This window comes from Brassica napus, chromosome C6 (assembly GCF_020379485.1).
Source record: "Brassica napus cultivar Da-Ae chromosome C6, Da-Ae, whole genome shotgun sequence".
In the NCBI taxonomy this organism is placed as follows: Eukaryota; Viridiplantae; Streptophyta; class Magnoliopsida; order Brassicales; family Brassicaceae; genus Brassica; species Brassica napus.
The window spans coordinates 6,556,177-6,575,049 of record NC_063449.1 but is presented as its reverse complement, the minus strand read 5'-3'; the positions used below and the strand labels follow the sequence as shown (position 1 = coordinate 6,575,049).

The 18,873-nt window shown below is 35.0% G+C and overlaps 3 protein-coding genes across 3 annotated transcripts; 2 read left to right on the top strand and 1 right to left on the bottom strand.

The window, feature by feature from the left end:
* The first annotated feature begins 1,752 nt into the window (after nt 1–1,752).
* Nucleotides 1,753–4,790, top strand: LOC125589220 (probable disease resistance protein At1g15890). The gene has a single exon (XM_048761705.1). The coding sequence runs from the start codon at nt 2,074–2,076 to the stop codon at nt 4,615–4,617; it is 2,544 nt and encodes an 847-aa protein (XP_048617662.1). The 5' UTR covers nt 1,753–2,073; the 3' UTR covers nt 4,618–4,790.
* A 4,633-nt stretch (nt 4,791–9,423) lies between these two features.
* On the top strand, nt 9,424–10,568 carry LOC125588307. Its single transcript, XM_048759591.1, has 2 exons — nt 9,424–10,160; nt 10,322–10,568. Exons 1-2 carry the CDS (start codon nt 9,424–9,426, stop codon nt 10,566–10,568), a joined length of 984 nt encoding a protein of 327 aa, XP_048615548.1.
* A 471-nt stretch (nt 10,569–11,039) lies between these two features.
* LOC106404284 (neurofilament medium polypeptide-like) lies at nt 11,040–14,554 on the bottom strand. Its single transcript, XM_048759590.1, has 17 exons — nt 14,397–14,554; nt 14,186–14,279; nt 14,035–14,098; nt 13,793–13,977; nt 13,676–13,720; nt 13,523–13,609; nt 13,165–13,239; nt 12,973–13,077; nt 12,562–12,669; nt 12,398–12,469; nt 12,206–12,277; nt 12,006–12,077; nt 11,837–11,905; nt 11,635–11,706; nt 11,415–11,516; nt 11,249–11,320; nt 11,040–11,144 (listed from the first exon to the last, which is right to left on the bottom strand). The coding sequence occupies exons 1-17, from the start codon at nt 14,552–14,554 to the stop codon at nt 11,040–11,042; spliced, it is 1,557 nt and encodes a 518-aa protein (XP_048615547.1).
* Between the last annotated feature and the right edge of the window lie 4,319 nt (nt 14,555–18,873).

Genomic DNA, 18,873 nt, shown 5'->3' with positions numbered 1-18,873 from the left:
TTACATAAAATTCAATTTAATAATTTTTTATTTACATGTAGTTCATCCCTCAAATTATAATTTAATTATCTGATGTTTTTATTTTTAGTTTATTTCACTCAGATGAAACGAGAAACTAATATAAGAACAAACTTACATCAATCGCCAAACATCCTAAACAATGTTACCTGTAATATATAATCTGAAATTGATATGCATTTTAAATTGTTTAAAATGTATTTATATTCAAAAATTTGCGACCATCTACCTAATTTCCAATTACATAACTAGGTCCAAATGTATAAGATCTAAAAAGTCTAAATCTAAAAAAACAGATCAAAATCCGATCTGAAGATCCGGATGCCCAGATCAATCTGTGGCTAAAGCAAAATCATATTTCGGCTTTGAATTGTAATCATGGAAATGAAGAAGAACATTACATTTTTTATAAAATTTACCATTCATAAGGAATAATATTTTCTTTTTCTTTTGTTTGTACTGGTAATGAAACATCGTTTTCTAATCATTCCAAAAAAAATATTCTTAGTCATTTTTTTCATATCTTTATCTAGTGTTCGTCTTCGTACGATGTTTACCAGTTACGCCTTTGACGAAGATAAAAATATTACAAACTGGATTCGTACGTGAAGTCCAAATCTTAAAGTCCACAAGTGAAATATTACAAACTAGATTCGTACGTAAAGTCCAAATCTCAAAGTCCACAAGTGGAATATGACAAACTGGGTTCGCACTTAAAGTCCAAATCTTAACGTCCACGAGTGGGTCATATGACTCTCCTAGGGGGATACGAAAACTGGGGTCGTCATCATTAGTTGTTTATAAAAATAAATTATACAAACTTCATTTACAAATATCTACCACCATTAAAAACAAAGTAACATTGTATTTATATTTTTAAAAGAAATTTAGACGAATCTGATTGTTGTAAAATAAATTTCATCTTATAAATATAACATTATATTTAAATTGTTTAAAATAAATTTATAGTCAAGAATTTGCGACTATCTACTTAGTTTCCAATTACATAACTATGTCCAAATGTATAAAATTCGAAAAGTCTAAATCTGCAAAGAACCAATCAAAATCCGAGCAGAAGATCTGGACATCCAAATCAATATGTGGCTAAAAAAAATCATATTTCGATTTTGAATTGTAACCAAGAGAATAAAGTGAAACATTACATTTCTTAACATTCTTTAAAGATTTTATCATTTATGAAGAATAGTTTTTCTTTTTGTTTGTAGTAATTATAGAATAAATTTATTTTTTGTTAACTTTGGCAAAGAACCGTCATTTCTCATCATTCCAAAAATATTAGCCCTAGTCATTTTTTTCCTATGCTTTCCTAGTAGTTTTATGATGTTTACCTAGGGCCGGATCTGAATAGAAGCTAATAAAGCATTTGTTTTAAGGTCGGACCTGAATAGAAACTAATAAAACATTTAGTTTAGGGCCGGCGACAATATATATAATTTTTGAGCCAAAATAATTGAAATCTCATATAGCTCTACTGGTGACGGCGGCTGATGCAACATCTTCATGCCCTGATTAGAATCTTAAGTGGTGCATTATTTTTGTATTTTCACGATTTTTTAAAAATAAATGGGCCAAAAAAGATTTTGGCTTTTAGGTCTGTAATTATCAGGCACGTGCCCTGTGTTTAGCCTGCCGTTAACCTTCGAGGAAGATAAAAATATTACAAACTGGATTAATCGTAGGTAAAGTCCAAATCTTAAAGTCCACAAATGAAATATTACAAACTGGATTCGTAGGTAAAGTCCAAATCTTAAAGTGTCATAAGTGGAATATGACAAACTGGATTCGTACGAAGTCCAAATCTTAAAGTCCACAGGTGGAATATGACAAAACTGGATTTGTACGTAAAGTCCACGAATATGACTCTCCTAAGGGATAGGAAAAGTGGGGTCGTCATCATTAGTTGTTTATGAATTATTGGTATATAGTTATCGGTCTTATTAGCTGGAGGCTTACTATTTTCTCATCTAAGTCAATCAAAATTATCGTTGTCCTCTTTCTCTTGTCCATTCAACAAAGCAGTGAGTTTGAGCAAAGATGGGAGGGTGTGTATCAGTAGATATACCATGTGATCAAGTGGTGAGTCAAACCCACAGATGCTTATTTGGGGATGGAAATCACATCCACATGATGAAGGCTAATCTCGAGGCTCTGGATACAGCTACGCGAGAACTTAGAGAAAGGCGAGTTGATCTGTCAAGAAGAGTTTCCCTAGAAGAAGATAAAGGTTTGGAGCGGCTTGCTAAAGTAGAAGGATGGTTGTCAAGGGCAGAAAGTATCGACTCTGAGGTCAGTGATCTGCTTAGGGAGGAACCAACTGAAACTAAGAGATTGTGTCTTTTTGGATATTGTTCAAAAAATTGCATATCAAGCTGTAAGTATGGTAAAAAGGTATCGAAGAAGTTGGAAGAAGTTAAAGAGCTTCTATCTAAAGGAGTTTTTGAAGAATTGGCCGAGAAAAGGCCTGCATCAAAGGTGGTGAAGAAAGATATCCAAACAACAATAGGTTTGGATTCAATGGTCGGAAAGGCATGGGACAGCATCATGAAACCTGAAGGAAGAACTTTAGGTATTTATGGCATGGGGGGAGTTGGGAAAACAACCCTCTTAGCTCGTATCAACAACAAATTCGACAAAGAGGTGAATGAATTTGATGTTGTGATATGGGTTGTGGTCTCTAAAGATTTGCAATACAAGGTGATTCAGGATCAGATTCTAAGAAGATTACGTGCTGACCAAGAATTGGAAAAGGAAACAGAAGAGAAGAAAGCATCTTTCATAGACAATATCCTAAGAAGAAAGAAATTCATACTGCTATTAGATGATCTGTGGAGCGCGGTAGATTTGAACAAGATTGGAGTTCCACGTCCAACTCAAGAAAATGGATCGAAGATAGTTTTCACCACTCGTTCAAAGAAAGTTTGCAGAGACATGGAAGCTGACGATGAGCTGAAAATGGATTGTTTGTCAACGAATGAAGCGTGGGAACTGTTTCAAAATGTAGTTGGAGAAGCCCCATTAAAGAAGGATCCGGAAATTCTCACACTTGCAGAAAAGATTTCCAAAAAATGTCACGGCTTGCCACTTGCACTCAATGTGATTGGCAAAGCCATGTCATGTAAAGAGGATGTACATGAATGGCGTCATGCAAATGATGTTCTCAAAAGTTCCAGCCGCGAGTTTCCAGGTATGGAAGAAAATATTCTTTCAGTTTTGAAGTTCAGCTATGATGGTTTAGAGGATGAAAAGGTGAAATCATGCTTCCTATACTGTTCGTTGTTCCCGGAAGATTATGAAATAAAGAAGGAGGAGTTGATCGAATATTGGATCAATGAAGGATTTATAAATGGAAAGAGAGATGAAGATGGAAGTAACAACAAAGGTCATGTTATTATTGGTTCGTTAGTTCGTGCGCATCTATTGACAGAATCAGAAACTACTGTGAAAATGCATGATGTGTTACGTGAAATGGCTCTTTGGATAGGGTCTACGTCTGGAAAAGAGGAAGAAAAACAGTGCGTCAAATCCGGTGTGAAGCTAAGCTGTATACCAGATGACATCAACTGGTCAGTTTCGAGAAGGATCTCGTTGATGAGTAATCAAATTGAAAAGATATCTTGCTTTCCCAAATGCCCCAACCTTTCGACTCTATTTCTCAGGGATAACGACTTGAAGGGTATACCAGGTAAATTCTTTCAGTTTATGCCGTCCCTTATCGTCTTGGATCTTTCGCATAACCGAAGTCTTAGGGACTTGCCGGAAGAAATTTGCAGCTTGACTTCTTTGAAATACCTCAACTTATCATACACACGTATAAGTTCGTTATCAGTTGGTTTGAAGGGGTTGAGGAAACTAATAAGCCTGGACCTGGAGTTCACCAAGCTTAAAAGCATTGATGGGATAGGAGCAAGCTTACCAAATCTTCAGGTGTTGAAACTATATCGTTCTCGTCATTATATTGATGCAAGATCAATTGAGGAGCTACAACTTTTAAAGCACTTGAAGATTTTAACAGGAAATGTGACAGATGCTTCAATTTTGGAAAGTATCCAAGGAGTGGAGGGATTGGTGCGTTGTGTTCAACGCCTTCGGATTATCAATATGTCCGCAAAGGATTTAACATTAAACACGGTAGCTCTGGGCGGTCTTCGAGAACTTGAGATTATAAATTCCAAGATCTCTGAGATAAAGATAGATTGGAAATGCAAAGGGAAAGAAGATCTTCCTTCTCAATACTTCAAGCACCTCTTCAGTATTGTTATACATGATTTGGAAGGTCCAAAAGAATTGAGCTGGTTATTGTTTGCTCCAAATCTCAAGCATCTTGAGGTGATACGTTCACCAAGCCTAGAAGAAATAATAAATAAGGAGAAGGGAATGAGTATTAGCAATGTGCATCCTCCTGATATGACAGTTCCCTTTCCGAAGCTAGAATCCCTCACTTTAAGGGGTTTGCCTGAATTAGAGAGAATATGCTCAAGTCCCCAGGCTCTTCCATCCCTGAAAGATATTACTCACTGCCCAAAGCTGTCACTAGAGAGTTTCCAAGACACGAGCAGGTATGTTGAAATTGAAGAATGAGGCTCAGAAGCCCCGTTTCGTATGTCATATGTGTGTCAGTGTATCCTCTCAGTTTCTTAAACTTGGTTTTCTTTTTATGTTCTGCTTTCGCTTGAATGACATTGTTGCATTTCCACTTCTCTCCAGTTTGTAACCATTTGATACAGTTTCCTTAAAGCTTTTATTTGTGTGTATTCCGATTCATGTATCTCTAATAGTAAGAAAACGACAGTGGGTGAGCAATCATCTTCTTCAGTTTCTGCAGCGGTTCAACTTCGTAAGCTTCGAGTATCATGCTGGTCGGCGAAAATTGCTATATTAATAATAGAAAAAAAATTGCTATGTAACCTATTAAATTGTAATGAGAAAGGAGACACATTTGAATGGTAATAACTAATAACCTGTGATCTGGAGCTTGAGTGATTAAAGATTAGTGATGAAAAAGGAGATATATTTTCTGTTTGAATGATTTATGTTCTCTTCTCTTATTGTTAATCAGCATTGATACCGTGGAAGTAAAATCGTGGCATTTCCGACAAGGTTCTTGATATTAGTGTTGCCTAAAGTGTAAACTATTTGGCAAGGTGGCTGTCTTGCAGTTGTAGTAATTGACTTTTGATAAAGAGAGTCAACAAAAGTTAAGAGATTACTATTCATCTGGTTCATTCCTCAGAAAAGAAAAAATCCATGGAACGAACAAAATACTTTCCTCGTTCTAAGCCCCTATGTCGTGTGTCTGATCCAGCTAACCATCACACACTTTGCCGACGATCTGATCCACCACTCTCCATCTGTTTTGCCTGCAAAGACCATCATCTGAAGAGAAATAGGTATTATTACTATTGCTCTACTTGTGATTTGGAATTCCACAGAGGTTGTCACTTACTTCCTCCCAAAGTAAGCCATCCTTTTCACCCTCACCTCCTCAGATCCTTCTTTTCCTACACTTAAAAAAATTCAAAATATAACATATAAGAAAAAATCTAATTTTTTATTATATAGTTAATATGATTGTTTATTATTTTAATAATATAAAATTAAACAAAAATAAAGAATGATGCAAACATTATTATCAAATCTTTATTATTCATAGTAATTAATTGCTATATATATGTTAATCATATTAGATAATTCTGTAGCTTTTATTTAAGGAAAGAATACACGCTTCTTATATTTTGGGTTGATATAAAGTTCCCTAGTAATTGGATTTGGACCAACATTTTTTTCAATTAATTCTTAAGCTGCCACCTAAGCTAAATTGTCATCTTAATTCAGTGACATCTAAGCATGATCTATTTTTAATTAGTACAAACTTAAGATTACAAATTTTTAAATGATCTTCAATTAATATATAGGAATACTTCTGCTCATCAGATCATGACTTGCTTCCCAAACTATAGTGCTTTTAGTTTATTACTAGTTGTATTTCTTCTATTCATTTAAAAGGATAATGTATAAAATTATGTATTTGGATTAAGTAGCTAAATATCTTTAAAAAAAATATCATTAATATATTTAATTGACTTATTATATAAAAAAAATTGATCTTTCAATTCCATTTGGTTTAAAAGAGAGTTAAACTGAACTGTTTGGATTAATAAAAACTTCAAACGGTTATGACATAATGTGGACTTTGTCTCAATTTTTTAGTTTTATTTATTTTCAAATCATTAAACTTGACCAATTATGATGTAGTTTTATTTTTAAAATTTAAAAGGGGAATTACCACTAATACCACTTTCCTAATACCACTTTTCAACTTTACACTTTTCAATTTTACCATTAAAATTTTAATGGCTAAAATATCATTATACCCTTATTTAATCAAACATAAGAATATGCCTTCTCCACCAAGAATTTTCAAATTCAAATTCCCCAAATTGATCGACGGTTCCGGCGAGAGAGATTCGACGATTCCGGCGAGAGATTCGATGATTCCGGCGTGATATTCGACGATAATCAGCGTGAGATTCGATGATTCCGGCGTGAGATTCGACGATTCCGGTGAGAGATTCGACAATTCCGGCGAGAGATTCGACAATTCCGGCGAGAGATTCGACGACTTCGGCGATTTCCCCGGCGAGATTTGATTATTTAGACGATGTTGACGTCCGACGAGATTTGGCGAAGACTACAAACTCAAACGAATTGAACAATCTCTCTTCACAAACGCGTAACAAAGGTCAGAGGATAATACATAGTGATTTTCGTCTCTTTTCTGTAATTTTTGCTTGGTTTCTCAAAATCGATCGGTTTCTGGGAAAGAGACGAAGTTTTTCTCATGAAGTTTTCAAATCTCAGATTTATAAAACCTTATAAGTTTTTATCTATGAGGAACATAGTGTTATGTATTTTTTGTTTTGATATATCTTGTTGATCATTCCTTCTCTAATCCCCATGTTCTTATAATCAGGTTATGATGATCGAAATATGTTCTATATGTGGAGAATGGAAACTAATAATTGGAATTCATTGGGATTTCATAGTGGATGATCAACGAGGATCCTCTCTTAGTATGATTCATGAAGATATCAGCTACAATGATTTGATTGTGGCTGTTTTAGAAGATTTTGGAATTGATGGCAACAGAAACAGTGTAAATCTTAGCTATGCCTCACCTTCAAAATTAAACTTTGGTACAAAAGAGCTTCCTCCAGCATTTATTAGGAATGATCGTCAAGTAACATCTTATCTGAACAAACTTAAAGAGAATGGAGACCTTCATCTATGTGTAACCATTAAGGTAACTGCATGAAACTCTTTTGCTAACTTGTTTGTTTATTAGAGTTATCAGTTATTTTATAAGGTAGTTTGTAGTACTAATGATTTGCTCATTGCTTGAGGAAGTATACCATAGCAGTATCTATTACAACTTTAACATTTATAAGACCTTATAATAATAATAATTGTGCATTTTGGAGGATCATTACCACATAGATTTTAACTATTAGCTTTTATGTTTTTTTTTTAATGTTTCAGGGAAGAACTCAATTATCACCAATGATTGTGTCAAATATGATCCAGTCACGGGGTGAAGCTTTAATTAATCATTATTTGCCTATTGCTGGAAATAGTAATCCGCTTGAGGTATTTATTACAACTCTTATATTTATAAGGCCTTATAAAAACATTATAAATGATTCTATATTTATCTTTATCTTTTTATGTTTCAGAGGGAAACACATATATCACCAATGATTGTGTCAAATATGGTTCAGACACAGGATGAAGTGTTAATTACTAATGATTTGTCTATTGCTGGTAGTAGAAATTTCTGTCAGGTATTTATGTCACCTTTAAAGTTTATAAGAACCTTATAAAATACAAGGTACAAGATTCATTACTAGCTTTATGTTTTTATGTTTCAGAGAGGAACACAAAAATCACCATTAATTATGTCAAACATGATGCATACACAAGATGAAATTCCAGTACTCATGATTCGCCTATTGCTGGAAGTAGTAATGTATTTGAGGTACTTTTCAAAAATCTTACCTTAAAATTCATAATTATAAGGTTCTATAAATTGTTTTAGAAATTAGACTTTATGGAGTTCTACAATAATATCGTTACTTTTGGCAATATTGGCTCTTATTGAGCTATTATTGGTTGTGACTTACTTATTAAAACTTTGTAAATAAGGTTTTATTTTATAATGTCTTATAAAGTTAATATATACATATTTATTTTTCTAGAGAGGAACATAAATACACCCGGAGACTGAATGGAGCAGCATTCAGAGAGTTGACAAAGTCTCTGGTATACAACATACTCGTATTAGAGACAATCTTATTTCTCCTTCAAGTGGTCTTGTTAGAAATAAGGTACATATAACTTTTTCCTTTGTTAAATATAAATATATAAGAGTTTAATCAATGTCATATAATGAGTTATAAATTCTATTTTTAATGTACATGTTTCATGTTTTTATGTTAGAGAGGATTGGGCTCGATTGGACTTGTTGTATATGAGTCTGGAAAGTCAAAATTGACATCTTTTTCTAGTAGACGTGGTAGAGAAAGCATGTGAGAAGATTCACATTCCCATTCAGATATCTTGTCTCCAATTGGTTTAACAAATCAATGTGATGATGATAATGATTTGCTCCGCGGGAAGTTTTTCAAGGATAAAAAGGAAATGAGCAGAAAGTTGAGGTTGCATGCAGTCAGCAAAAGCTTTGAGTTCCACACAGAATATTCAGATAAAACACGCTATGTTCTTAGTTGCATGGATGAAAGATGCAGTTGGATTTTTCGTGCAAAATTTGTTAAAGGGTCTCAGAGTTTTTTTGTTCGCCATTATGTATCTAAACATACTTGTGACACTTCTCTGAGAAGTGTTAGTCATCGGCAAGCTACTGCGAAACTGTTGGGAACTATGGTCAGCAATCATTATGAAGGAGGAAAGATTGGGCTGAAACCTAAACAGATCATGGAAAAAACTAGAAAAGATCATGGTGTTGTGATTTCATATTCAAAGGCTTGGAGGTCTCAAGAGCACGGCCAAGATATAGCTAGGGGTACTCCTGATGACAATTATGAAGCTTTGCCCAGCTGGTTTCACATGGTAAAAGAAAAGAATCCAGGTTCTGTGACTTTTATCGAAGTTGATTCTGTTGAGAAATTCAAATACGCATTTTTGTCGCTTGGCCCTTCTATCAGAGGGTTTAAGTTGATGAGGAAGGTACTTTCTGTTGATGGTGCTCATCTGAAATCAAAGTATAAAGGGACTCTACTTGCTGCCACAGCACAAGATGGTAATTTTCACTTGTATCCTATAGCTTTTGCTATAGTTGATTCTGAGAATGATGCCTCATGAAGTTAGTTTATGAAATGTCTGAAAACCATCATTCCTGATGAAGAGGATTTGGTTTTTGTCTCTGATCGTGCAACCTCTATTGAAAACGCTCTTTTACAACATTATCCGTTTGCTCACCATGGAATCTGCATCTTTCACTTTGAAAAGAATGTCCAGGACAATTTCAAGAGTTCAACACTTGTCCCTTTGGTTGTTGAAGCTGCTTATGCCTACACCAAGGATGATTTTGATTGCTATTTTCATGAGATTGAGGCGTCCGACATTGTATTAGCAGATTATCTTCGTAAAGAAAACTTCAGGAAGTGGTCCCGAGCTTATTCTCCTGCTAATCGCTTCAACATCATGACGTCAAATTTGGCAGAATCTATAAATTCTTTGCTGAAAGTGAGTCGTGAGTATCCAATAGTCTGTCTTTCTGACACTATTAGGATGATAATGACTAGGTGGTTCACTGAACGACGTGAGCGAGGAGTTCGTCACATGCACCCTGTCACGTTCGATGTGGGGAACAAGATGAAGGTGCTATATGATTTTACGTCTCGCTTTCTTGAAGTTTCCAAAATCAATGATTCAGAGTTTGAAGTTAAGGGAGATACAAGAGATCAAGTGGTGAATTTTCAAACAAGGCATTGTTCATGCTTTGTGTTTGATGTTGAGAAGTTTCCTTGTGCTCGTGCAATTGCTGCTGCAAAGGCTGGAAACAAGCATGAAAATGATTATGTCGATGAGTTTTTCTCCAATGAAAGGTGCGTTCTCTCAGTCATTGTGGTAATACATTACCACATTTATAAATGTTTATATAATTGATCGAATTTATAAGGTTTTATAAACATTGTTCTACAACACTTCTTTTTCATTTTTCTTTCTTGGTTATACTTTTATCTAATTCTCTTAATTTTCTTATTAGGTTTAAACTAGCATATTCAGAGAGTGTATATCCTGTTGGCGATAAAACATATTGGGATATTCCTCCCCATGTAGCTTTGTTTGTCTGTCGCCCTCCATCTACACGCTTTCCTAGTGGCAGGAGGAAAAAAAAGAGGATTCCAAGTTCGTGGGAGTATGAAAATATCGGTCCATATCCAAACCATCACCCAAGTCTTACAAATGTAGGAGATGTGGATAGAAATGTCACAACAAAGGTAGTTGTGTAGTGCCTATTTGATAGCAGAGTAATATAAAAACTTGTGTGCAACTGATTATTTTTATATGATGTTATAAGAGAGAATTGGAATCGCATAGCTTTTGGGGAACCTTTTATTATTTCATTTATCATTTTATAATGCTTTATAAAGTTTACAGGTGTAATAAAAATTATGTTACTTATTACGAAATGTGTGGTTACATTAACCACCCTTTATAAAACATTAGGATTCAGATTAATTGCAGAAATTATATGTTCTTTTGATATCTTAGCTTACCTGCATGAACATAAATAAAATATGTTTCCTTATCAAAGGATTAAGGTACAAACCAAAAGATATTTTTCTCATCATGGAGGATTAAGGTACAAGCCAAAAGATGTTCCTCATTGAAGACATCAACAAAAGATAACATTAAAACTTATATTAATTAAAAGCAATAAAAAACTGAAAGAGCTTCATTTCTTCAAATTCGTGATGTTTCTAATCTGCTTTTTTCAGATATTCCAATACACGTCCTATCACATCAGCAGCTGAATCTTCTTGTTTCTTTTGTCTTTTTGATTTGGAGGTGTCAACATTAGGTTCCTTTATAAGCATAACAATTAAAAAAATCAGAAATGATAATTGGATGTAGACAATGAAATTTGAAAAAATATTTTATAAACCATTATACACAGAGATATATTTACCTTAGTTACTCTTCCACGTTTCTTTGTAAACTTCACGTGCTTTTTAGATGCATCTTCATTCACTTCTCCATCCTTCAATTTTAATGACACAATAAGTGAAGTTACATAGAGTATATTAAACATTTAAAAAGTTAATCAGTTTATAAATATTTATAAATCAGCTTACTTCATTGGTTTTTGGATTTTCACTTTCTTTAGCATCGACTTTTGCATCATCTTTTACTTGTTGTTGTACTTCACGTGGGGGTGTTACACATTTCTTCATTCCCTAATATTACAAGAAAAAAACAACTTAGCAATTTCGAATTTAATAACGGCTTTTGTAAATCAGAAATGATAATCAGAAAGAACATTTTATAAACCATTATCCGCAGAGAGATATTTACCTTAGTGCCTCTTCCACGTTTCTTTGTACCCTTCACGGGCTTTTTAGATGCATCCTCATTTACTTCTCCATCCTTCAGTTTTGATGGCACAATAAGAAATGTTACGGAGTATATTAAACATTTAAAAAGTCAATCAGTTTATAAAGATTATAAATCAGCTTACTTCATTGGTTTCTGGATTTTTAATTTCTTTAGCACAGACGTCCACTTCTGCATCATCTTCTACTTGTTGTTGTACTTCACGTGAGGGTGTTGCATCTTTTTTCATTCCCTAATATTACAAGACAAAAAAATAACTTAGAAATTTCGAATTTAATAACAGCCTTTGTAAATCAGAAATGATAAATCATTATACAAAGAGAGATATTTACCTTAGTTCCTCTTCCACGTTTATTTGTACCCTTCACGGACTTTTTAGATGCATCTTCATTCACTTCTCCATCCTTCAGTTTTGATGACACAATAAGAAAAGTTACAGAGTATATTAAACATTTAAAAAGTCAATCAGTTTATAAAGATTTATAAATCAGCTTACTTCATTGGTTTTTGGATTTTCAATTTTTTTTAGCACCGACGTCCACTTCTGCATCATCTCTACTTGTTGTTGTACTTCACGTGGGGGTGTTACACATTTCTTCATTCCCTAATATTACAAGACAGAAAAATAACTTAGCAATTTGGAATTTAATAACAGCCTTAGTAAATCAAAAATGATAATCAGAAAGAACATTTTATAAACCATTATACACAGAGAGATATTTACCTTAGTTCCTCTTCCACGTTTCTTTGTACCCTTCACGGGCTTTTTAGATGCATCCTCATTTACTTCTCCATCCTTCAGTTTTGATGACACAATAAGAAAAGTTACAGAATATATTAAACATTTAAAAAGTCAATCAGTTTATAAAGATTTATAAATCATCTTACTTCATTGGTTTCTGGATTTTCAATTTCTTTAGCACCGACGTCCACTTTTGCATCATCCTCTACTTGTTGTTGTACTTCACGTGGGGGTGTTACACATTTCTTCATTCCCTAATATTATAAGACAAAAAAATAACTTAGCAATTTCGAATTTAATCACATCCTTTGTAAATCAGAAATGATAATTGAATGTAGTCTATGAAATTTGAAAGAACATTTTATAAACCATTATACACAGAGAGATATTTACCTTAGGTACTCTTCCACGTTTCTTTGTACCCTTCACGTGCTTTTTAGATGCATCCTCATTTACTTCTCATTCCTTCGATTTTGATGATACAATAAAAAAAGTTACAGAGTATATTAAACATTTAAAAAGTCAATCAGTTTATAAAGACTTATAAATCAGCTTACTTCATTGGTTTTTGGATTTTCACTTTCTTTAGCACCGACGTCCACATCTGCATTGACTTCTGTCTCATCCTCTTGTTGTTGTTCCTCTTCCTCTTGTGTTTGTCCCTATTTCAATAAAATGATTACATATTTATAATGATTTATAAATTTAAAACGCATGTTCAGTTTATAAAGATTTATAAATCAGCTTACTTCATTGGTTTCTGAATTTTCACTCTCTTTATCACCGTCGTCCACATCGACTTCTTGTTTCTCTTCTTCTTGTGGCTGTTCCTATTTAAAAAAGAAAAGATTACATATTTTTTAATGATTTATAATTCTAAAACGGTTATTCAATTCATAAAGGGTTATAAATAAGCTTACTTCATTGACTTTTGATGTGTCACTTTCTTTAGCCACATGTTCGACTTCTGTATTATCTTATTCTTGATGGTCTACTTCATGTGGAGGTCTTACACCATTCTTCTTTCCTTAATATTACAAGACAAAAAAAATAGCTTAACAATTTCAAATTTAATAACAGTCTTATAAAATATCAAAACACAATAACCTTAGCGATTTCCTGTCTTTTGGCATCTATATAATTTTGTAAAACTTCTGCTTCATCAAGTTCATAATCGGCATTCTGTTCATTTACCTGGAAAATTATATTTGAGCACACACACATTGTATTAAGAATATGGAGACGTTATAGATAACAAACCTTGGTTTTTGTGGCGGCTTCTGTTTCTTTTGACTTCTCAGTTTCCTGTTATAAGTTAGAAGCATATGAATCTTTCTTTTTATTTACAACACGAAACAAATATAGAAAATAGTTTACCTTCACTGTTTCTCCACGAATGTTCAAAAGACCTTCAAGGTACTTCACTTTTTCTTCAAGAGACACTACCTTCTTAGTGAGGAATTCAATCTTTTCTTGATCATTTGCATCAATCCCAAGAACATAATTATTTTCGTCCACTTCAGCTTCAGCAACGGCAATGTCGACACTTCCATTGAGCCAATCTTATCTCTTCAAACGATATCCTCTTTTGAAAAGATCAACAACTCTTCCAAATTCACAGTCAACATCTTCAACCAAGTCGCTATGCAATTCGGGATCTCCAAGGATACATTTGACATCAACCTGACAAGTGTTTGCATATGATCAAAAAATCGATAAAAGAAGAATGCAAAGGATAAAACAGTTTTATAAAACATTATAAACGGTTACCTTCTCCATTTGGTCGAATCTGTTAACCTCCTCAATAAAAAGCGATTTGGTTTCTTTCCAATGCAAGCACAAGGGAAACTGAATTTCATCATCCCTAATACCAAAGAACGTGCCTAGTTGATTCACAGAAGATAACTCCCATAGCTGAATTGGATATATAAAGCCACAAATCGTATATTGATCTTTCTCCGTCAACTTTTTATAGATAAACCTCTCCACTTCTTTCCGTAAATAATCAAAGTCCAAATTCCCCCAGGGATACTTGCAAAACTCGTTGAAATTTCTAGCTCGAAGCAGACGCTCTTCTGGTATACTTGTCACCGGATTGCTTGCCATTAATATCCCTTCCACAAGGATTGTAGCTCCCATTCTTAATCTCTGATCAGCAGTAAGCTCTGTACTCTTTTCCACAAGTAGTTTGAGCAAGGTGTTTAGAGTTTGATTCTTCACTACAAGAAAACACATGCTTAACGAGGAAATTTAACGAGGAAAAACAATCCTCGTAAATTTACGTCGATTTTACCAGAAACTTACGTGGAAAACTAATGTCATCGTTATTTCCTCGTAAAGTAACGACAAAAGCGTTTCGTCGTAAAGTGGATGTAATTTGACGAGTATTTTACGAGGAAATACTATTTCCTCGTAAATACGACGTAAACTTCGCGTGTTATTTACGAGAAAATAATTTACGTGTATTTAGCGAGGAAATTTTGAATCCACCAACTTTGTAGGTGTTACACGTTTTTTTTGCCACCTAATTAATTTTCGTCGTAAATTCATAGGAAATTACAACTACCAGATTCAAAATTTCCTATAAATATGGATGTTTGAACATCATTTTAAACACACCAACAACAAAAAACGTGAAAGAAAAAAATGGCTGGCTCCGGGACTATTTACGAGTTGCGGAAGTTGATGTATATGCATAGAGATGCTAACGGGAGAGTGACGAAAGAATACCTTGCGGGCCTGGAGACATTTATGCATCAAGCAGATTCAACACCGCTTGCCCAAGAAAGTGGTAAGATGTTCAGTCCTTGTCGGAAATGCAACAATTCGAAACTGGCAAACCGTGAAAATGTTTGGAAGCATTTAATAAATAGAGGTTTCACGCCAAATTACTATATCTGGTTTCAACATGGAGAAGATTTTAATTATGATCAGAATGTAGCTAGGTAGTAGTAATAGCAATTTTCAGGAAAAAGAACCGGTTGATCATCATTTGCATAATGAACAAAGTTACCATCAGGAGGAGATGGTAGATTATGATAGGGTTCATGATATGGTAGCTGATGCATTCGTAGCTCATGATGAAGATGAAGAACCTAATATAGATGCAAAAAAGTTTTACGAAATGTTAAACGCGGCGAATCAACCACTTTACAGTGGTTGTAGAGAAGATCTCTCTAAATTGTCGTTAGATGCTAGAATGATGGATATTAAAACTGATCACAATCTACCTGAAAGTTGCATGAAAGAATGGGCGGACTTGTTTAAAGAGTATTTGTCGGAAGACAATGTGTCTGCTGATTCTTCTTATGAGATTCAGAAACTGGTTTATAGTCTTGGGTTGCCTTCGGAAATGATAGATGTTTGTATCGACAACTGCATGATCTATTGGGGAGATGATGAGAAGCTAGAAGAATGTCGATTCTGCAAGAAGCCACGATTCAAGCCACAAGGACGGGGACGTAATAGGGTACCGTACCAAAGGATGTGGTACCTACCAATTACAGACAGATTGAAAAGATTGTATCAATCAGAGCAGACTGTTGGAAAGATGAGATGGCATGCCGAGCATACTCAGACGGATGGTGAGATGACACATCCGTGAGATGACACATCCATCAGATGCAAGAGCCTGGAAACATTTCAACAAAGTACATCCGGATTTCGCTAGCAATAGCCGGAATGTGTATCTCGGACTATGCACAGATGAATTTAGTCCGTTTGGAATGTCAGGGAGACAATATTCATTGTGGCTAGTCTTTCTTACACCATACAACCTGCCACCGGAGATGTGCATGCAACGGGAGTTGCTATTCTTGACCATATTAATACCTGGTCCGAACCATCCTAAAAGGTCCCTGGATGTTTTCCTACAACCACTGATAAAAGAGTTGAAGGATTTGTAGTCAATAGGGGTGAGGACATATGACTGTTCAACGAAGACGAATTTTACGATGCGAGCGATGCTTTTGTGGACCATAAGTGATTTTTCTGCCTATGGGATGTTGTCTGGATGGACTACACATGGGAGATTAGCTTGTCCATATTGTAATGGAACGACAGATGCGTTTCAACTGAAGAATGGTAGGAAGACAAGTTGGTTTGATTGTCACCGTCGATTTCTTCCCATTGGCCATCCTTACTGAAGAAACAAGAATTTGTTTAGGTACAAAAGGGTTGTGAGAGACACTCCTCCTCCATATCTAACTGGAGAACAAATTGAAGCAAAAATCGACTACTACGGAGCTAACAAAACAGTTTGTTGGGGTGGTAATTGGCATGTCCCTCGTAATATGCCTGATTCTTACAGTGTTCATTACAATTGGCACAAGAAGAGTATATTTTGAGAGTTGCCATATTGGAAGGATCTTCTTGTGCGCCACAACCTCGATGTGATGCATATAGAGAAGAATTTCTTTGAGAACATCATGAATACAATATTGAATGTCCCAGGGAAGACAAAAAACAACATAAAATCGAGGTTGGACTTGCCGGATATTTGCTCAAGAAGCGAGTTACATATTAAAAGCAATGGACAAGTTCCCGTTCCGATATTCAGATTATCTTCAGAAAAAAAGTCGGTGTTGTTCAACTGGGTGGCATCAGAAGTGAAGTTCCCCGATTGGTATGTTTCGAATCTCTCTAGATGTGTTGAAAAGGGTCAAAAGTTCTCCGGGATGAAGAGTCATGATTGTCATGTTTTTATGCAACGACTACTGCCCTTTGCATTTGCAGAGCTACTTCCAACAAACGTACATGAAGCACTTGCAGGTACATAGTGTATTATATCACAATAATTTTATAACGGTCTAATTTGCAAAATAATATATGACTAACAATGTGTTTAATTTTTTTGGAATATAAAAGGCATTGGAGCATTTTTCAGGGATCTGAGCACATGCACTCTTAAAGAAGAAGTTGTGGAACAGCTTCAGGAGAACATTCCCATCTTATTGTGCAACTTGGAGAAGATATTTCCTCCCGGATTTTTTGACGTCATGGAGCATCTAGCTATCCACCTCCCATATGAGGCATTGCTTCGTGGACCTGTACATTACGGATGGATGTATCAGTATGAGCGAGCCATGAAATATTTGAAGGGAAAAACAAAGAACCTCGCCAAAGTTGAAGGTTCTATAATTGCTGGAAGTTTGACGGAAGAAGTTTCTCACTTCACATCGTACTACTTTGCGTCAAAAGTACGTACCCGGAGAAGAGCTCCAAGAAGATATGATGATGGTGGTGTTGCGCCAACATATGCAGTTGCTGGTGTTCCAGACATCTTTAGCCAGATTGGGCGACTCGGTGGGAAGTCTAAAGAGGTTTGGTGGTCGAGTGAACAAGACACTCATAGTGCACACACCTATATTATACTCAATTGCGAGGATCCATTGATGCGTTATTTTGAAAGGTAACATATAGGGACAATTCGAAACACATATAAGTATAATTAATTATATAATTGCGAGAGATTCATTCCTATAAAATGTGATTTTACAGCCTATTTGTTTCTCAAGTCGAAGAAACATTTCCTGGTATATCCACAAGTGACGTAGACAAAAGGAAAGATCAACACTTCATTAAGTGGTTGCGGAATCAGGTATTAACTCAAACTCTTTTTTCATACATGATCTGTATTTCATTAACATTTTCTTTATTTTTGCAGGTTGATTATGACGACGATGCAGATTATCCTAAGTGGCTACACGAAGTAATTCAATCCCCACTTGTAAAGGTCACCACATCACAAATGTATTTCACACGAGGCTATACTTTTCACACATATGAGTATAGTAGACAGCGGGCGACCAGTAACTATGGAATATGTGTGAAGGGGGAAAAAAATTTCTACGGGATCTTGACTGAGATTATTGAAGTCGAATTTCCAGGGATACTGAAGCTGAAATGCGTCCTCTTCAAATGTGAATGGTTCGACCCCGTCGTCAACAGAGGTGTTCGGTCTAAAAAATTCGGTGTAGTTGATGTCAACGGTGGACGAAGGTACAACAAATTCGAGCCTTTCATCTTAGCTTCACAAGCAGACCAAGTTAGCTTCCTTCCATACCCTCGGATGAGAGATTCAGGTATAAATTGGTTAGCAGTGATCAAAGTTACACCTCAAGGACGAATCATCAGTGGAGAAGAATCACCATTGCAAGAAGAACCGATAAATGAAGTCGAGGAACCTGAACAAGAAATTGATGACATCCTTCTCATTGATCCGCATAATCACGAGTACGAAGATCTTACCGATGATGCCACAGACAAAGCTGTTGAAGACGAGTTTAATGAAAATGATGATGTTTCTAGTGATGACGAGAATGTCGATGTATCCGATTGATGTATTTGATTTTGTGTAGTGTGTTTTATGAATAATTAAGATGTGGGAGTTTGTTTTATGAATAAGGTAATGTGGGGTTTGTTTTATGAATAAGGTAATGTGGGAGTTTGTTTTATGA

Excerpts from the sequence above, each read along its gene's own strand:
- LOC106404284 (XM_048759590.1), bottom strand. The coding sequence starts at position 14,554 with ATGGGAGCTACAATCCTTGTGGAAGGGATATTAATGGCAAGCAATCCG. Across the intron at positions 14,280-14,396 it reads TTACGGAAAGAAGTGGAGAG|GGATGATGAAATTCAGTTTC; the intron begins GTTTATCTATAA and ends CTTTGGTATTAG. Across the intron at positions 13,610-13,675 it reads AAGCCGCCACAAAAACCAAG|GTAAATGAACAGAATGCCGA; the intron begins GTTTGTTATCTA and ends ATAATTTTCCAG.
- LOC125589220 (XM_048761705.1), top strand. The coding sequence starts at position 2,074 with ATGGGAGGGTGTGTATCAGTAGATATACCATGTGATCAAGTGGTGAGT.
- LOC125588307 (XM_048759591.1), top strand. The coding sequence starts at position 9,424 with ATGAAATGTCTGAAAACCATCATTCCTGATGAAGAGGATTTGGTTTTT. Across the intron at positions 10,161-10,321 it reads GAGTTTTTCTCCAATGAAAG|GTTTAAACTAGCATATTCAG; the intron begins GTGCGTTCTCTC and ends TTTTCTTATTAG.